This window comes from Balaenoptera physalus (assembly GCF_965194825.1).
Source record: "Balaenoptera physalus genome assembly, chromosome: X".
Lineage (NCBI taxonomy): Eukaryota > Metazoa > Chordata > Mammalia > Artiodactyla > Balaenopteridae > Balaenoptera > Balaenoptera physalus.
This window is the reverse complement of record NC_138903.1, coordinates 103,727,885-103,748,873: the sequence shown is the minus strand read 5'-3', so window position 1 is coordinate 103,748,873 and position 20,989 is coordinate 103,727,885. Positions and strand designations below refer to the sequence as shown.

The 20,989-nt window shown below is 35.9% G+C and overlaps 1 protein-coding gene across 20 annotated transcripts in view; it reads left to right on the top strand.

Moving 5' to 3' along the window:
* Positions 1 to 20,989, top strand: part of KLHL13 (kelch like family member 13) — a 384,258-nt gene that overhangs the window by 338,181 nt on the left and 25,088 nt on the right. For 19 of the 20 annotated variants that reach the window (XM_082445533.1, XM_082445530.1, XM_082445527.1 and 16 more), the window contains one exon: positions 8,276 to 8,417. In XM_082445533.1, coding sequence (XP_082301659.1) covers positions 8,276 to 8,417 — 142 coding nt within the window. Of the gene's footprint in view, positions 1 to 2,448; positions 3,556 to 8,275; positions 8,418 to 20,989 lie in introns of those variants that run through there. The other variant, XM_082445526.1, reaches the window with a different exon arrangement.

Here is a 20,989-nt window from a genome sequence, read left to right as displayed (position 1 = left end):
TCTGTATTACCTTCCCCTGTCTTAAAAATATTGGCTGTCATATTAAAACATTGGTGTGATTAAATCATATTAAACATTATATTTAAATGAATGATTTGATACATTCATTGAAATAATTCGAGATGCTGCTAGGTCACTGCAAAATCAAGGGTGAGATTTGTTACATTTATTACAGGCTTTGAAGACAGAATCAGTGGGACTCGTAGAGCTGCCAATTATAATTCTTAAAACATGGAGTACAATTGGCTATTACGTTTCAGTTGGAAAGTCTTACTCTTTGGGTTTTTTTTTTATCATGTTTCCTTTTAAAAGAAAAATAAACATTCCCTTAAGACCTGGTCATGAATTACTGACTTTGCGAAGCTGAATATAACTAGGAAATTCAGAAAAGACAGAAAAGGATTGGATTTTTACCACTTGATTAATGATTCCTCCTGTTCCCAAAGAGATTTGTCTCAGTGATTTCTGATTGGTTTTGAGTTTGTGGAATCTGCCTTTATAATAAACTCTAAAACTGGATAACTTGGATGTTTGAATATTTAATAAACTGAAATTTTAGGCAAGTGAAAGCCCAGTTCTTTAGTAATAACACTTTTCCATTGATACGCACTATAGCACCATAGTCAAATTTCAAAGTCGGTGAGCTACAGATAATAGGAATAAAGTGATACCTTGGTTAATATAAGTCCTCTGGGAGCAAAAAGCTCCTTTATAGAAAGGTGGCCTGGGTGTTGGAGCTCCTGTTCCAGTTTCTTCATTTGGGGATAGAAGAAGGAGAAGGCATGCTCCTGACCTCAGGTATAGCTCAGACTTCTCAACGGCCAGGCTGGCGCTGGCTGTAGGGGGGCAGGGAACATCCTTTCAGAGGATTATAACTATTTCCTCTGTGCACTGGGAAGGGGACTGTTGACGGTGATGGGAGTCCGTGCTGTTTCCCCCAACCTACACGTCCATATTGCTCTCTCTCTCCCACCACTACCACTTGTGTACTTGCTCACCTTACATGGCTCCTTAAGGCAAGGGAGCTTTGACTTCGACTTAGCTTTTTTTATATAGTAGGTATGGAATCAACATTTAGAATTCATTTTTTTAAAATTGAAGTATAGTTGATTTACAATGTTGTATTAGTTTCAGGTGTACATACAACATAGTGATTCAATATTTTTATAGATTATACTCTTGTATTTCTGCTTCATGTATCTATCTATCTATCATCTATCTATCTATATCTTTCATCCAAATATTATGAGAAATGTAAAGAATGAGAAATAGTATATAAACCAAGCTTCCAAACGGTAGAATTTTCTAGTCTAGATGCATGAGACTTGATGTAGTTTAATTGGTATATGAATTTTAAAAGATGAAGGAAGACTAAAGTTTTGAAATATGGTAGATAGAAGGAGCAAACATTGATCTGAAAGTGTTTCAGGGACAGGATTGAGGTATTCAATGCAAATGCTTTATGGTTTGGATAATTAACTTTCATCCTGTTAGAGTGGACTATCATTTGTCATTCCATTTGTTTAGCCCAATTCCCTCATCTGTGTCATAGTGCTATTTCTGTGATGGCGATGGGTGGCTTTGGAATTCAGAATCTGTTCCTTTAAATGTTGGTATCAGTAATGTCAAGTTCTCCCTGAATCTGATCTGAGTTATATCCTAGGATATGCTCCCTCCTGACCCCAGATGTGTTGGGAGAATGGCATGAGAGATTTTTAGCATTGGTATTGTTGTTATGGAAGTAGTGGTAAAAGTGGGTAATTTTAGACTGAAGTAATTCAACCAACAAATTGCTTCCCTATAACAGAATGTGCCTCTCTGAGATCTTCCTCATGTTTATAAGTTAAACACTGAAACGTTGATTGCTTTATGGCCTCTACTCTGCTATTTTACATTTTTTAGGCTTGGTGTGATGGGAACAATTTGGTCTCTGGAATCAGACTCAGGTTCAAATCATAGTTACCAGATTCATGGTGAGGCCTTAAACTCTCTGAGCTTCAGTTTCCTGTCTTTAAAATGGGATTGTTATGAGGATTAAGTAGCATAGAGAACGTGTCTGGCACACTGCCTAGTACACAGCAGGTGCTGGGTAGATGATCTTATTCCTATGTTAAAACTGACATCAGCTATTTATTAATGTGATTTTACTTTAAATGTGACAGACATTTGCATATAAAGAAGCTTCTTTACTTTGGAAAATCATTTTACAGTCTGACCCTATCACCTTGAAATTTTTTTCTCTTTTGTGGGCTCTGGTATATAGCTGCAGCAGAAAAGAAAGCCTCGGAAAGATTAGCAGCTATTTTATATCATCTATGCTAAAGATTTCCATTAGCAGATTTATTGCAAGTTGACAATAATGTACTTATACTTATGTCATTAAAAAATACAAATAACTAACCAAAGCTTTATCTTTTCTTGACTTCTTTCAGGCAAACACCTTGTTGAGGAGACACGTTCTCCATAGTTTCTTAAATAGCGATTAATTTACGCCTTCTTAAGAGAAGTTGCTCCCACGGGGAGATCAGCTCGGTGCTTTGTGACCACCTAGAGGGGTGGGATAGGGAGGGTGGGAGGGAGATGTAAGAGGGAGGGGATATGGGGATGTATGTATCTGTATAGCTGATTCACTTTGTTATAAAGCAGAAACTAACACAACACTGTAAAGCAATTATACTCCAATAAAGATGTTAAAAAAAAAAGAGAGAAGTTGCTATGATATTTATGATTTCCTTGTACAACGATACCGTAAATGTCATTTTAGTTGGGACGTATCTTTATTTTTTTATTTTTTTAAATCTTTACTTTTATTTATTTTTAATTTTTTTATTTTTTAAAGCAGTTTATTTATTTATTTATTTTTGGCCCTGCCGTGCGGCTTGTGGGATCTTAGTTCCCCGACCAGGGATTGAACCCAGGACCCCTGCAGTGGAAGGGCAGAGTTCTAACCACTACATGCCAGGGAATTCCTGGGACATATCTTTAAATATTTTAGGTTTTAAGGTGTTTTTCTTTTAAAGAAAATACCAGGCTTATTTTATATATATTAACTTACTTCATGAATTGGAAATTTTCCTTCTTGTTTTTAAAAACACTTCCTTTTTATTCTTAATGGAAATTGAGAGAATGTGTATATGTGTGTGTGTGTGTGTGTGTGTGTGTGTATCATTCAGTTTTTGATGGGAGGGGTGAAGGAGAGTTGATTCTAAATTTTGTGTGGTAGGAAGATTATTAATATCTTTAGAATTCAATGCAGAATGCATACTTTGAATCTATAGAAAAATCAATGGGAAATGACTAATACCATCTTAAGTTTTTAATTTATTTCTCATGGGGGAAGGAAATACCTTGACGGATTTAGCACTCAAATTCAAATGAATGTGAGAACAGGTGGCTGAATTTTTCCCCCACCTGCCAATGCAACTTTATAGCAAGAAATGTTTCATTTAGCAAATGCTGCGGCTAGCAGACACTTCTCTGTTTCAGAGCAGAAAAACAAATGGCGGGGGAGTTCTTCTTTGAAGAAAGCCTTTTTCTTGATTTTCTTTTTAAATTGTGAGTGTGAGAAATATGTATTTTATTTTTCTGGGGGATGGGTGGTAAAGCATGAGTCAGTGCCTTGATTAACCAACCTGACTTGTTGTGTTGTTATACCATTCATGACTTTTATTTTTGTTTTGTTTTGTTATTGTTGCTCTTCTTGCACACCAACCCACTGGCGCTGACTTTCAGTTAGAATAATATTATTACTCTGGGAAATTGCAGTATTTGAATAATACTTTTGACACTAACTCAGAAACCCCTGTTCTTTTGTTACAGTGGCATTATGTTATTAGAATTACATACATTGTCAGGTTTAACCACTTTGTAATGTAATAGTCGCAAGCAAGAAGTGCTGTCAAACTGATCAGGAACTAAAGAGAGAAAAGTTAAAGGCATCGATATACTTTTACCTTTCTGGTTTTTCTCTGATTCACTTATTTTTTACCCTCAGAAGTAAAAACAAGTAAAGTAAAGGGAACAACTTGACATGTATTCTGATTGTCTTGGGCAGTATGTTTTTTCTGCAAGTGCATGTATCCTATCGGCATGTTTTATTGAGACTGATGAGTGTCCTAAGACCATTTGAGGCTTTGGAGCCAAATGATGCAATTATGAGATACTCTTCCCTTCCCCATATGGCATACCAACAAACCCGACTGCTATAGTGAATTCTAAGTACACGGTTCTTCATAGAACATCTACCAAACTATTACCTGTACAGAACTATTCATTGTAGAAAACATATTTGAACCAGATTGACAGAACACTCTTGCTGCAGCCCACCCACCAGTAATACACAATCCTTTATTGTCATGATGTTCAGTGTAAAAAGGAAAAGAATTTGTACATTTGATGATTTAAAATTTTTCATTAAAAAATCCATGAGTGAACAATGCCATGCAGATGGCAGAGGCTTAATATATGTTTGCACTAGCAATTTTGAGAGTATATCTTCTACTCTACTCTTTTATAAGTTTACAGGTTTGCTTTAATTTGCATATTCTGGAGTACTAATGGAGTTGAACATTTTTCTATCTGTTAATCATTTGTACTTTTATATTTATGAATTGTGTCCCTATGTCATTTACACCTGTTTCCCTTGGGGTAATTTTTTAAATATGGAAGGCTTTGAGGCAACATTACAATGTTAGTATCACCCTGTTAACATGTGACAATTGCTTAGACTATTTCCTTTGTCTTCAAATAGTAGTACAAAGAAATGCCACAGTCTATGTATGTTTGGTTTGACCAGCTTTGCAGAGCTTTCAGTAAGACCATCAGGCAGTGCTTCCCTCTCTACCTAATGCTCTTCGAAAAAGTAATTGTTCTCTTTGAGCAAGTGCAGTTGAGTGACTCATGTACACTTTGTGAAAGATTGCTTTCATGCTCTGTGGTTGGTCACTGTTTACAAAATAAGATGTGTCCAGCGGTAGTGGGGCGGGCGGGAATGGTGTGGTAGCAATATATAGACGCTGGAAGAAAAAGATTCAATTTTTCAAAAGAAAATTGATGAACACAATCTCTCCCATGAATAATTCTACAGTTTTGATGAAATAGGACTATTTGGACAGAGTTTGCTTGATTCTAAATTGGCATGTAAAAGTGAATCCAAATAACAATTGTTTTTTTTTTGTTTTTTTTTTTCTCTCCAAATAACAGTTGTTTAAAGCCGACTTAGGAATTATTCTTCCATGAGTTTACATAGGACAAAAGCCTTTCTGCATAATTATCTTATAAACTTCAAAGCTATTATCTACTTATCTCCTGTAAACAGTTGATTTTTCAAATTGATGGACTGGAGGAGAGCAGAGGTATTCTATTATTAGGCAGTCTTGGAGGAGTTAGTGGTAATTAATAATCCTACTGTGTTTCTGACTGCCAGCATTACCTCATGGAGTTAACTCTCAGACTGGGAAGTTATTTAGGACATGAAATTTCTTTAGAAAATCTGTCTTGAGGAGGTTAATCCCTCTGTACCAGGGTTTCTCAACCTTGGCATTCTTGAAATTTTTGCCTGAGCACAGCTTTGCCTTGGAGACCTTTCCTGGGCATTGTAGGATGTTTAACAGCATCCCACTAGATGAGAGTAGCAACGCCCCCCTACCCTGCGACCACGTAAAGTGTCTCCAGACATTGATGCCCCTCCCCCCACTGAGAACCACTGCTCCTTTTATTGCTTTCAACCATATGACTTAGAAAGGATAAGATTAAAAATGTTATTTGTTCTTGGAATTACTCAGATAATCATTCCTTTAAGGATAGTTTGGTGTCATTGTGGCTTGGAGTTTGCAGAGAGGTTTCACCTCCTTGCACTGTTGAAGAACAATGCTCTTCACATCCAGTCAATAGACTTAATGAAAAGGAGATAGAAGGGAATATTGAATCTGCTGAGGGGGTTGACATGACATGTGCTGTTACTGATGCAGAAATAATAGGGAGTGTTCTGAATGTTAAAAAGTCAAAAGATGTTGATAAGAAGTCATGAAGAAGAGGATTTTAGTGAAGACTTCTTTAGCTTTTGAAGTAATTAGTTAGAAAGCCAGACATATTATCTTGCCAAGAAAAGGCTGCATTTTTATATTCTGCCTTTCGATTTTAAGAGCAAGAGACAAATGACATGGAAACAAGTTGTGATCTATAGTTAATTTAAAAAAAAAAAAAAAACAATTTCCAGGATATGTCATAGGGGCAGTGCGGTTTCAGCTTTACTCCTGTCCCATTTACATCTGTGGTTCTGTAAAATGATAATTGACGGTCATTTAAAGCACCGCATGATAAAGAAATGTCTCTGGAATGATCCACAGAAATGAGATTCTGTATTCATTCAGATGACATATATTAAACCTCTCATGTGCCAGGTTCTGTGCAGGGAATACAGAAACTAATGAAACATTCTGCTTGAATGTCCCATTAAAATAATTCTGGATGAATGGAAATTTTCTGGTTAGGGATACCAGTCACCATCAATCTATTTCCCACTTTCCCATTTGATTCTGTAATTAAATGTCTGTCTGCGAAAGCTGGTTAAAAGTGTCTGCAAATGTATGTATGCTATATATCATGTATATAATTTCTTTTCAAAAGCTATTTCTGAAGCTAGTGGAAAACTATATTCATTTTCTTTTATGCTTGTTAAAATCTTATTTAAATTATTCTCTTCTTTATTAAATATCCATGAGAGTTGAATAAAACATGGTTATATATTATTAATTCGTTTTTTGGTTATACTATGGCTCTCATATCTTTAAGAAGAATTGATGTCACCCTTAAGGCCAGGATTTTTGCTAATTATTGCAGGATTTAAAGCCGTTTGGTTGGTGTTGAAATTCAAAAAGCAGGATCTTTGTTAAAAGTATGGTATGGTCGTAAAACTTTTTTTCCTATTAAAACTGATCAACTTAGATTATAGGTATGGTAGGGGAAAAGGTGAAATCTTTATGGTATTGGATAGAGCCAAGTTAGAGAAACCAATAATTCAACCTTCGGGAAGTTAGAAATAAATAGGAAAAAGGCAGAGTTCTAGCACTTGGAAATCCATTCTTCCTTCCTCCCTTCTTAATGTCCATTTTAGCAGTCTGCCCATAATGAATGCACAAACCCGTTCAGAACCATGGGGCTCCCTGCTCTCAGGTGATTCAGAAACAGTTTTAGCAGTGTATACTTAAGGAAACACAAGTCCGCCTAGTCTAAGGAATAATGAAAGGTTGTACCACGATGGTCAATTTTTAGTGTAACCTGAGGCCTTTAACTATTATTTCGCCACTTTCTCCGTGAAACTAACTACAGGTTGACTACAGGTTCTCTAATGCTTTTTATGGTCCCTGAAAAATTGCTAATGTGATATATACATGGGCATAGCTTACGTTTATTATTTTTATTATTTGTTTGTTTGGGAAGATGAAAAGGCCACTACACTGTAGCTGTTTAGCTAAATAATCCCAAGTGATTATTTAGTGAGAGATACTGCTAGAAAAAGGAATTATTTCATGTGTAAATTTTTTTGTTCAGTTAGGGTTGATTAGAGCTATAGTAACACAAGAGGAAGTAATGTATTAGGATACCACAGTTAATCTTTGACTTTTACTTACGGGGTCTTTGGAGTTTGGAAACAGACTAAACTTAGATTCAAATCCTGGTCCAGTCCCTTTAATAACTTTGTGACCTTAGGTAAGTAATTTTTAACCCTTCTGTAGCTCATTTTCCCTACCCTTAATAAAAAGGAGATACTAGTAATACCTGTTGCAATGGATTGTTTTGAGGATTATATGAGATCATGTGTGTAAATTTCTTGGCAAATACCTGATATATAGTGACTGTTCAATAAATGATAAATATTATTTTTATCTTTCTAAAAGTAGGTATTCCAAAGTAATTTTAACCGTGAATAACACAATTTGATGGTATTGCTACCTAAACAACCCAATACCAAAACAATTACTCTGGCACTAGAAAAACAAACCCTTTGTAATTATAGTTTTGAGCCAGCTTTTAGTTGATTTCTCAGTTCCCATTTATCTCTTCTGACCTTGGAAAGCTTTTTACAAATATATATCTATTTCTTCTATGATGTAGAATGGTATGAGCCTAAAATACAGTGAAACAACATTCAGTATATTCCATAGTCAGATGATTGGCACATAATCAGAGAGTGACTGTTTCTCTAAATCATCCAGTTGTGAATTATATGACAAGTTTTCATTTGTTTTTCTTTCTGATTTAAAAACCTTTTCAGATCTCTAGTGGAAGAGGAAGACCAACACATGAAATTGTCCCTTGGAAGCAGCGAAATGGGCCTCTCCTCCCATTTGCAGTCTTCCAAGGCGGGAACCACACGCATCTTTACCAGCAATACCCACAGTTCTGTGGTGTTACAGGTAATCTCACTGTTGCATTATTCATAGCTTTAAAAACCACCCAGGGTTTTTGTGGTGTGGGATGTCACTAGTGGGAGAGGTTGTGCCTGTGTGTGGACAGGGGGTTTGTGGGAACTCTGTGTACTTTCTGCTCAGTTTTGCTGTGAACCTAAAACTGCTCTTAAAAAATAAAGTTTATTAATAAAAAAAACAAAGAGCAAACAAATAGAGGAGAAACCTTGAGGGGGGAAGAACTGCGTACCTTCCTGATGTTAAAAAAAATTCTGAGTTCATTCTCTGTTTCATTTGTGTAAGGGAGGTCTTGCTCTCATGCCACATTCTTGCAGAATGTTGTGTCTGGCAACGTTGACTTTTCATTATGTCTCAGCCAAGGTAAATATCACAAAGTCCCCATATTAAATTTTCTAGTTCCTCCCTCACAACCTATTTTCCCATCACCTTTATCATAGTTCTCAAGATCGTATTTATTTGGTGTCTCAACTCACATTGGCAATTGTAGGTATGGGAGTAGGGGTGAGGGCCGCTGGACGCAAACACACTGATACATGCAAGAAGTAATAACTGACATCAAAGGAGAGGACAGAAAAACAATAGAAAGCCAAAAGAACACCAAAACCCTGCAATGTGGAGCTGTTTAACATAGGGATAAGCAGTCCAAGTACTTCTGACTATTGTGGACACTCCCTGACCTCGGTGGGTGTTGCTGAGTTAGAGAGCAATAGTATAATGCTTGATGTCCATAAATTCCTTTTAGATATAGTCAAATTATATCAGTCTTCTCAGCTTAGTAAGTTAAGGAAAATAAATCCTTCTAAATATATTTTTTAAAGAAATTTCCCCAGATGAATTTGGTACGAACGCATATCCTTGGTCAAGAACCATGATAGTTCAGCAGTATATAGTATATAGTATAGTATATAGCATAATGAGAGAAAGAGGCTTGCACTTGCTGTGTGGCCTAGCTGTGTCATGTAATTTCTCTGGGATTCATTTTCCTTATCTCCAAACTATGACTCTCGAGTGGGAGATTTCTAAATTTTCTTCTAGTTCCCATCTGTGATTCATTGAAATCTCATTTTTCCAATGTTTCAATTCTAATGGGATCTGGGTTTTATGGTTCATCATATCATCAACAGAAATGAGAGGGTCAGGAAGGAGAAGCTTCCCATCTCCTGGTATCTTAGTTTATGTAAATGGTTTAATTGTTGGTTTTACAAGATTACGGGAAGAAGAGAATAAGGGGTCAAACAGTTAGGAAAAGCATGAAAGGAAGAGGTTTTTTGTTATATTAAGGTACTTTCTCTAAAGAAACATAGAAACTCACTTACCCCTCCACTATACTTCTGCCCTATCCATGACCATAGTCATGTGTTAAAGCTAACTTTTGTGGTCCTGCTAATTTTTAAAGTTTACCTTAAACCAACTAATGAAAGCCACTGCAGTGCAGTCAAAGAGATTTAGAACAGTGATCCTCAAATTTTATTGCATATCAGAATCACAAGGAGAAGGGCTTGTTAAACAGGGAGCAGTGGGCCCCATCTCAGAGTTTCTGATTCAAAAACTCTGCGGGTCGGGCCCAGAAATGTGCATTTCTAACAAGTTCCCAGGTGATGCTGTAGGTCCAGGGAACATACTTTTTGGAACCACTGTTCTAGAGGCAGGGTCCTTTTTCCACCAAGAGAGATGGCCTCTCCCTTTCTGCCTCTGTATCATATGGAGATTACAAGTTATTGTCATAATGGGGACACACTGGAAATAGCTTAAATATCCATCAATAGGGAAATGGTTACTTAAATTATGTTGCATCAGAACTGTGTAATACTGTGCAGTCACTAAAAAGAGTGAGCTAGATCTGTGTGTACTGAATGGAAAGGAAATATTAAATGAAAAAATAATAGGACAGCTGTGGCATAGCTACACAATGGAATATTATTCAGCTATATAAGGGAATGAAGTTCTGATACAAGCTACAACATGGATTAACCTGGAAAACATTACGCTAAGTGAAAGAAACTAGTCACGAAGACCACATTTTATATGATTCCATTCATACAAAATTTGCAGAATAGGGAAATGTACAGAGACAGAGAACATAGACTAGTGATTCCTCAGAATTGGAGAAAATCAGAGGATATAAGGATGATAGCTAAAGGATGCGGGGTTTCTTTTTGAGGTGATGAAAATATCCTAAAATTGATTGTGGAGATGGTTGTACATATACTGAATTGTCCAGTTTAAATGGATGGATTGACATGTACTCACTGCTATATTTAAAATAGATAACCAACAAGGACCCACTGTATAGCACAGGGAACTCTGCTCAATATTCTGTAACAGCCTAACTGGAAAAAGAATTTAAAAAAGAATAGATACATGTATATGTATAACTGAATCACTTTGTTGTACACCTGAAACTTACACAACACTGTTAATCAACTATACCCCAATATAAAATAATAAGTTAAAAAAAATGGGTGTATTGTATGGTATGTTAGTTATATCTTAATAAAGCTGCTTAAAAAAAAGTAACAGGGCAATATATATTGTATAATCCTGTCTATTTGTAGAAATAATATACAATATGTATACATATACATGCATGTAAATGCATAGCAAAAGGTCTGGAAACATAAGGGAGGCTGGTGAATGATGTCTTACACTTTTTGCTCTGGGTAATCCTGCACTAATTTTTTTTTACTATGGAAATATTTTTGTGTCTAACCTGTGTAATTTAAAAAATATAATGGTGACCAAACAGTTGTAGCTGGGTCTTAGAACCCTTAGCTCTGTCACGTTTTAGCTTGGCCTTTGTTGGTCTAGGCTGGTGGTAGGAATGGAGATGTGAAAGTAACCCGAGAGTTCATTCTTTCTTCAACTGATTTTTTATGTTATAATATTTTCTGTGGTGGTGTAGAGGTACCACTCCATATTGCTATTGAAAAACATTGTATGCTCTCTTTAAAAGTCTATTAAAAATTATGTTCTCACTAACTGAGATTTTTTAAGTCCAAGCACCAACAGAGACTGGGTTTTTTTGGTATCTAATCTTAGGTGTATGGTTGTCAAGGGAACAAGCTAGAGAAGTGTTTAATGTGTAAATGTTATCATTGTTTTAAAATTAGCAATCACACAAGCTCCAGCTTCAAAAGGCACTGAAAGTAGCTGTCAGGGGAACAGATCCATGGGGAGAAACTATTTAAAGAAGTCTCACTTTGAAGGATACCCTAGTGCACAACTACAGTGGGAAGGACATGAGTTTAGGCTAAAAGTGGAATCCTAGTTTTACCACTTACCAGCTAGTTATGTGACTTTGGGAAAGTCTTTATCCCCTACGGGCCAGTTTCCTTATCGGTAATGTGCGTAATGGATGTGAGGATTAAATGTCACAATTTATGGGAAAGTAAGGTGCATAATAAATATCCACTTATTTTCCTTCCATTTGAGCCAAACAGGGAAGGTGTCAGAGGAAATGTTGATCGGAAGTGATGGGTGTGCCAAAGAAGGTGTCCATCTGGTTGGCTTGATCTGCTCCAGCAGACTGTCTCCACTGAATAGGCTTCAGGAAACTAGGCTGTCAAAGAAAGTGCCTGGAAATAATTTTGATACCTGATAGGCTTGAATTCCTAGAACTCTGAACAAATTACGGGAGAATTTGTGATGGAGTTAGCAGTGCAAAATACTTTTACTCAAGTAAGGAAGATTAACCAGGGTTTGCTTAAGTAATAATTGGTGAAATCAAGAATTATTTCACTTCCCTCACTCCTTTACTACTGCTACAACTGTGGTTACTTCTCATGGAAAACGTCCATCCTTTGGCTTCACCCTGTTATCCCAGGCTGTTAACATCTTTTAAACCCCATCCTGTGGTGATTCATCAAATCATACCCTTCTTAGCATCTTCATTTTTTTAAAGTAACAACTTTAATTTTCATCTATATTATCACCTTGTATGTATCCATTAGTAGTCATTCCCCATCTACCCCCAACCCCTTTCCTAACCCTAGACGATCATTAGTCTACTATCATCTATCTCTATAGTTTTACCTATTCTATATATTTCATGTAAATGGAATTATACAATATATGGTCTTTTGTGACTGGTTTCTTTTACTTAGGATGTTGTTTTCAAGGTTCCTCCACACTATAGTATGCATCAGTACTTCTTACCTTTTTATGACTAAATAATATTCCGTTGTACGGATATACCACTTTTATAAAAATCCATTCATCCATTCATGGACATTTGGGTTGTTTCCACTTTTTGGCTATTGTGAATAATCATGCTGTGAACATTCGTGTGTGAGTGTCTGTATGGACATGTTTTCATCTATCTTTTGTATATAACCTAGGAGTGGAATTGCTGGGTGATATATCATTCTGTTTAATCTTTTGAACAACTGCCAGGGTGTTTTCCCAAGTGACTGTATTTTACATTCCCATCCGTAAAGTATGAGGATTCCAATTTTTCTATATTCTTGCCAACATGTGTTATCTATCTTTTTGATTATTGCCATACTAGAAGGTGTGAAGTGGTATCTCACGGTTTTGATTTGTATTTCCCTGAGTGCTAATGATATTGAGCATCTTTTCATTTTTGCTTATGGCCATTTGTATATCATCTTTGGAGAACTGTCTCTTCAGGTCAGTTCTCCATTTTTTTAGTTGAGTTATTTATCTTTTTATTATTCAGTGGTAAGAGTTCTTTATATATTCTAGACACAAATCCCCTAGCAGATACATGATTTGCAAGTATTTTCTCCCAGCACCTTCAGTTTTGTGGTCCCTTTTTGGCCTTCCATAACTACTCTGCCAATCTTCAATCCTTTATCCATTCAACCATATGATCTTTGCTACTGCTCTACCTTAGTAGAGTTAATGGGACAGATAGTCAAGGCAAATTTCTGGAAGACTTCTGATTTTTCATTATTCTCTAAAATATGTTATTCTTTTACACTTAAGTGCCTTTGTACTCATCCCTTCTCCCTGGAATGCCCTTACTTAAATTTCCTGGTCTGGTAAACCCCTATTTATTCATAATGATCCATCTTAAATGGTAAGCGGTAAAACTGGAATTCCAGTTTCGGCCTAAACTCACATTCTTCCCACTACAGTTATGCAGTGGGTAATTCTGCAGAGTGAGACGTCTGAAAACAGTTTCTCCCATGGATCTGTTCTTCTGACAGCTAATTTCAATGCCTTTTAAAGCTGGAATTTGTGTAACCTAGGCAGAGTAAACAGCTTCTGCTTTACCCCCCTCTTAGCCCATCAATATCACCTATCAGTGAGATCCGCAAGATCTAGAGTCTAATTTGTTGTTTCTGTCTGCGTGTGATCTAGTGCTGGGGCACATGGTGAATGATTAATAAATGTCAATAGATTATAATTATTGTTATTTGTTAATATTATTATTATCATTGAAAGGGATAATACATATAAAGAGCCTAGCCCAGTACCTGGCACAGAGGAAGTACTCAATGCTTTTTACTGCTCTTATTGATATTGTTTATGGTATAAATGAATTTGGATAGCACTTATAAGTCACTTTCACATATGCTTGCCTCATTAATATGTGAAACAATTTTGTGAGGTAGAAAAGGCAAGAATTATTATCCCCATTTTATAGATTGGGAAACTGAAACTCAGGGAAGTTAGAAGGTTTGCCCAAATTTACTTGCCCACTAAGGGACAAAAACCAGGACTTGAACACAGGTTTTCTAAATGTAAATTTGCATTTCTTCTAATCTTGCTCTAAAATCTATTCTCTTTTTAATGTCTTTAAATATTAAGTTTTCACTGAATATAAGTATAAAAAGATACATTAAAGGCTAAAAGATAATTTGGCACGAGTGATACAGTAAAGATTTTATTCTTAATAGAAATAACAGAATTACACAGAGTGTCTTCATGCCTGCCTGCCCTTCTTCCCTTCCCCTGTCAAAATGGGGGTGAATGGGGGGACCATAGAGAAAAAATGTTAACTGCCATTTGGAAGCATCCCTGTTAGGACAAGGAGGCCATAAGTAGAGTACCATGTTTCAGCCTATCAAGCTTGAAAATGCCTCCCGGCTCCAGATGTCTAGACGCCTAATGGATATTTTCTCATGTTAAGATTGGTGCCTGTCAGATTGCTCTTCCGTACTGTCCTCCATTTTACCTATTTATTTTCTCTGTCCAACTTTAGTTGTAAAGTCAATGACAGATTTGGTTGTATTGTCTCAAGTTATTATCTATGTAATAGACTGCTAAAGAAATGGCTTTTCTCAAGAGCCTATACAAATTAACTTGCATTGCTTTCCAGTGGGCTAACCTCATGAAATACTTATCCTAAGGTAAACGTTTGGGTTGCTGATCGTGTCATGTTGATGAACTGTACCCTATTTAAAAGTTTTATGATCATAAGATAAACAAGTTTTAAAATATATTATTAACATAAGAAAGGCATAACGATTTTAGAATAAGTTATATTTTATAAAAGAAGAGCTTGAGTAATCCAGATTGTTGAAGTTTTTATTAAAATGATACTTTTTATTTCTTTATTTCAGTTTCCTGAATGTCACCTAGAATATAGAGAAATGAATATATAATTTTTCTTGGGGATAGTTCTTCAGGTACTCAGGTTAGGGTACAATAGGTTATTCTAATACTTCCATTTGAGTGTGTATCTTTAGTATATAAGTTGGAAGAGAATCTACCACCTTTCCTTTTAGGCCACTTTAGTGTATTATTACCCTGCTCTTTCAAATGAGTTTTTTTGTTGTTTTGATATTTAGCGTGTTTTAAGTGATAGAGAGGACCAGTGCATACCAACCGAGAGTTAAATATGCTCAAATACATACTTTAAATTTCTGATCGTTGCTAGTATATAAAACTACTGTTTGTTACTGATTATTCATCTTGTATCTTGCAACCTTGAAAAACTGACTTATTAGTTCTAGAAACTTTTTTGTAGATTCTCTAGGATTTTCTACATAGACAACCATTTTGCCTATAAATAAAGATAGTTTTATTTCTTCCTTTCCAGTCTGATGCCTCTTATTTCTTTTTCTTGCCTTATTGCACTGGGTAGAAACTCCAGAAAAATGTTGAATAGAAGTGATCAGAGTGTACATTCTTGCTTTGTCCTAATACTAGGGGGAATGCATTCATTCTTTCACCATTAAGTGTGATGTTAGGTTAGGTATAGATTTGAGGAAGTTTCTTTCTGTTCCTAGTTTGCTGAGAGTTTTTTTTTTCTTTCAAATCATAAATTGATGTTGGATTTTGCCAAATGCTTTTTTGCACCTATTGAGATGATCTTATCATTTTTCTTTTTTAGTCTATTAATAATGTGAATTATATTAATTGATTTTTGAATGCTAAAGCAACCATGCATTATAGGAATAAACCCCACTTGCTCATGATGTATTATCCTTTTTATATATTATTAAATTTGATTTGCTAAAATAGTAGGAATTTTTGCATCTATGGTCATGAGGGTCTTTGGTCTTAGTTTTCTTTGATTATCTTTGTCTGGTTTTGGTAGGATAATAATGGCCTTGTAGAATGAATTGGGACATGTTTCCGCCTTTTAAGTTTCTGGATCTGTTTTTGTAGAATTGGTGTTATTTCTTCCTTAAATGTAAGGTAGAATTAATCAGTGAAAATTCAGTTTTATAGTATATATATGGCTACTCAGTTTATCTATTTCTTCTAGAATAATTATTAGCAGCTTGTGTCTTTCAAAGAACTTGTCCATTTCAACTGAGTTGTCAAATTTATGGGCATACAGTTGTTCATATTTTCTTGTTATCCTTTTAATATTTGTAGAGTCTCTACTGATATCACCTCTCTCAATGCTATTATTGATAATTTGTATTTTCTCCATTTTTTTCCCCCTAATCAGCCTGGCTGGAGTTTTATCAGATGTATGAATCTTCTCAAAGAACCAGCTTTTTGGTTGCTTTTTAAACATTTCTCTATTTTTCTGTTTTATATTTCATTCATCTCCACTTTGATCTTTATTATTTCCATTCTCCTGCTTAATTTGGAATTAATTTGCTCTGCTCTTTCTAGTTTCTTGAGGAAGCTGAGATCTTTCATCAGACTGATAATAGTCTTTGCTCTGAAATCTATTTTGTCTGATATTATAGTCATGCCAGGTTTCTTTTAATTCGTGTTAGCTTGGCATATCTTTTGCCATCTTTTTACTTTTTATTTTTAACTAACATACAGTAAAACTGATTTTTTTTAATTGATCTATACGTATGTGAGTTTTCATAGATATACTGTTTCATGTAATCATCACCACAATTAAGATGCAGGACTGTTCTATTATCCTAACATGCTCTCTTGTTACACTTGGTAGTCACACTTATCCCTACCTCTAAGCCCTGGATACTACTGATCTGTTTTCTGTCACTGTGTTTTTGTCTTTTGAGAATATTATATAAATGACATCATACAGTCTGTGAGCTCTTGAGAGTGGCTTCTTTTACTTTGTGTAATATCTTCGAGATCCATTTACTTTGTTGTGGGTATCAATAGCCTATTCCTTTTTATTGTTAAGCAGTATTCCACGGTGTGGAACTTTGTGGGGTCTCTTTTTCCTGACCCTCCGTCTCCACCATCTCCCCAGTACTTTCCAGTTCTGTAGGGCTCTCCTTATGGTCCTCTGGCCTGAAAGTTGGGGCTTCATCTGATCAAAAAAGATTCCTCTCAGAATTTGCTGTCACCACTGTTACCACTGTCACTGTTGCCACCACTGCCTTGGAATTGCCTGGGGATTGGGGCTCAGAGGAAAACAGAGGGAAAAAAAGTAAAACGGATCTTTCTCCATTCCCTGTGAGCTTTCAGAATCCCTTTTCTTGCTCTTCCAGCCAGAAGTAGAGCTTTCTTAGTCTGCTCCCAGATGACTGCCTCCAGGTTATATGATGCCTTAAGTCCAGGCTCGGGTACACTGGGGGGAAAAGTAGGGAGTAGGGTGGGGACTCAACCATGAGTTTGGTGGTACTTTCCATTCTGATTTCTTCCCCAGTTCTTCTGTTTTCATTAACGTATTTTCTATTTATTTTTAAGCTTTGTGAGGTGGAACCTCACACTTATTCTAGAGCAAACTTTTTCCCAGTACTGAGACAAATCCTTTTGAGTTCTTTACCCAAAGCCCTAGCATTATGAGATTACCAGTCTTGTGGTTTGAATAGGATCTGTTTCCAGCATTTGGTGAACCTTGAAGAGTGTTCTCTGTGCTCCTTTTAGGTGGTTCTTTGCCCCAGACAAATGCACTCATCAGTACTCATCTATATACTTGAGGGGGGATTGTTTTTAGATCTCCATAGCCCTCTCTCTGTGCAGAGCTCCCCTCTTGTATTCTGCCCTACAAACCTAGCTGCCCTAAGACACTCAACCCTGGGAAAATGCTGGGCTTCGCCTGGGTTCCCACTCCCTGTACCTCTGGAAACTCCAGGCCATAAACAATCATGGGGCTCCGCTAAGTTGTTTCTCTCTTTCACAGATCCTCTCCTTCATCCAGCCTGAAACTATTATTTTTTATATATTTTGCCTGATTTTGAGTTGTTTCAAGAAGTAAGGTAAAAAATAAAAATAAAAAAAAATAAAAAAGAAGTAAGGTAAATCTACTCCCTGTTACTTCATCTTTGCTGGAAACAGAAATCTATGGGCTATACATTGACCCTTGTACAATGCGGGGGTTAGGAGTGCCAGCCCTCCATGCAGTCGGCCCTACGTATCCGCAGTTCCGCATCTGCAGACTCAGCCAATCGCAGATCATGTAGTACTGTAGTATCAATATTTACTATTGAAAGAAATTCACATGTAAGTGGATCTGTGCAGTTCAAACCCATGTTGTTCAAGGGTCAGCTGTAATTAAATGCTAAATTTAATTACAGACTCCAGATGCCTAAGTCTTTTAGAGATTTGGTTAGAGATAGCTTTACATAGGAGGTCAAATTTGAACTCGGCTTTGAAGGATATTCTATGTGAAAAATAGAATAAAATAGCATAATTTAGCACAATAAATTGGCACAAATAAAGGTACTGGAAAAGGAGTAAGCCTGGGTTTTTACCAATGAGGTAGTCTGGAGAACAACCTGATAAGATGGGTCAGCATACTTAGGGAAATAATGAAAAATAAGGTTGAACAGTTGAGTTGGGGCCAGATTAGAGAAGTCTTTAAAGCCTTATATAATGATATAATGCAGTGATAGAAAGCCGTTAGCAGTTTTTAAACTCCAAGCAGTGTTATATAATGAGAATAGAGTTTAATTAATATCTGTTCCTTTTCTGTCCTCTGAGTGAAATGAACAGTCTCATAAAAACATGACTGTGGTATTGCTTTGATCAAATACATTACATTTACTTAAAGATTGGAGTAAACCTATTCCTCTACCTTCTCTTCTTTTAGTTCCTTAATCTTTGTTCATAAAACAATTTTAACGTTAATAATTTTTATTGCTCTTCTTAGGATGCATTTCCTTTTTATTCCACTTCCTTTTCGAAATTACACTGATCAAAACTAGATAGAATCTGCTAGTAAGTTATTGCCAATGCAGAATTTAGTGGAAAGATTTGCTTATCAGATTACTTTTTAATACCTGAGAGTGTGAGTCTACCTTTTTTTCCACAGTAGCATTATATTTATTTTGAAAGCTGTTGACATCCAACCAACTTTTGGTATACATTATTTGTAGCTCATCAGGTTTCTATATTATAGTTGTGTCATGTCAGTGCATACCCTCCTCTGTTTTATCGTGACCATTTAAAAATTTATCAAACTCATTTAAAATGTTTCAGTCCTTCAGAGTATGACATATGTACCTCCCTCTATTTAATAGTATTTGAAGTTTTGATATATTAGGTAAATTTACTACAGAGAAGAGAAGAACCTTTTTTTTAAGAACCTTTTTTTTTAATGCTTATTTTTTCCCTAAAAGGATGTGAAGAAGAAATGAAAAAGAAGATATGGGGATGTTAATAGAAGAGGGAAAGGGAAATAATAGAGTAAAGAAATTGAGAACAGACAACAATCCCCTCATAAATAGAACCCAAGGCTCGGAAAAAATAGAAAAATAGAGAACTAAGATAAGGATTCAGCTAGAAAGAAGTTGAGTTTAAAGCAGTAGAAACAGTTTAAAGACACTCCAAAAAGACTAATGGGAAACTTTGAGCAATTTTGCATAAAACACAGCTGTATCTGTATATCGTGGATTAGCATGCAGAAATAGACAAAGATGTTTACAGAATTCTGGCAAGAGGAATCAGTACAAATTTGGTGGAAGAAAATGATTTTATAATAAAAGGACACATTTTAAGTGTGCAAGGTATCTTCAAGAATCTTCCTAGAGTTAAATAGGGGGAAAGATTATAACAGTGAAAGCAAAAGGTAGACGTACAGAGGGCAGATGAGAATTGTGGAAGAGAATGACCCCCCTTTTTCTTATTTTTATTTTTTAATTTTTTATTATTTTTATATTTTCTTGGATGCGCTGCGCAGCATGTGGGATCTTAGTTCCCCGACCAGGAATCAAACCCGCGCCCCTTGCATTGGAGGTGCAGTCTTAACCACCAGTGAAGTTCCCCCCGCCCCACTTCTTTTCATGTGTACATTCTTCACAAGATTAGAGTATAAAAGTTGTTTAGAAAAACGACTGTGTACTTCTGTACAACAAAGTATGTTGTAAAGGAACTTTAGTTTTTTTCTCTTTAGACACAGCTGGGATAGTACAGATAACAACATGCAAACAAGATATTTAGGTCTGTATGAAAACAGTCTGAATTGACAGATCTTATTTGGTTAAGGACAGCAGTAATCAGGGATAAAATTAGCAAATATGGAATTGGATAGTGGGATTATTTGTGCATTTGAAAATAAAGGTTATGAAATGTACAGAAAGGGAAACTACTTTACATGCGGTGAAAACAAATGCAAAACCTCTCAAAAGCAGACAATTTGCCAAAGGTAGATAAATTAAGCTTAGGATAGAAAATACTCAGAATGTGATAAAAGGGGTCTAGGAGCCTCAGCTTCCTTTCTGTGGGGACGCCAGATTATACTGAGAATGGTTAGAGGATTTTTTTTTTAATAGTGCAAACGGAAGCAAAATGATCAAATCTGTGAAGAGGGTAAAAGCTCCTGTTGTCTTAGCTGAACTGTCGAGATTTTAAAGATTGAATACAAACCTCAACAAGCAGTTTTAATGGAATATGGACCAAATGAGAAATGACACAGGTAACGATGCAGGAAACATTAGCCATGCCTTTTTTCAAAGGGGAAAAGAAGGAATAATAAATAGTAGGAAAGAAGCCTACTGACATTACTCAATTCTCAGTATAAAATATTTGTAGGAATATTTTAAAGGCAGGAGGGCCAGCAAATGAGCCGAGAAGGTTTTTGGGTTTTTTTTTAGTGGAAGAAAATAACTGATTAGATACAATCATTGCTTTTGACTGAAGAAGCCATGATTGCCTTTCAAAGATATTATCTACATATACCTTAGAGAGGAAGATTCAAAAGTTATTTGCTGAATAAAAATAAAGTAAGGCGGCATACTGTACCTAGTTTCATCTGATGGGTATCT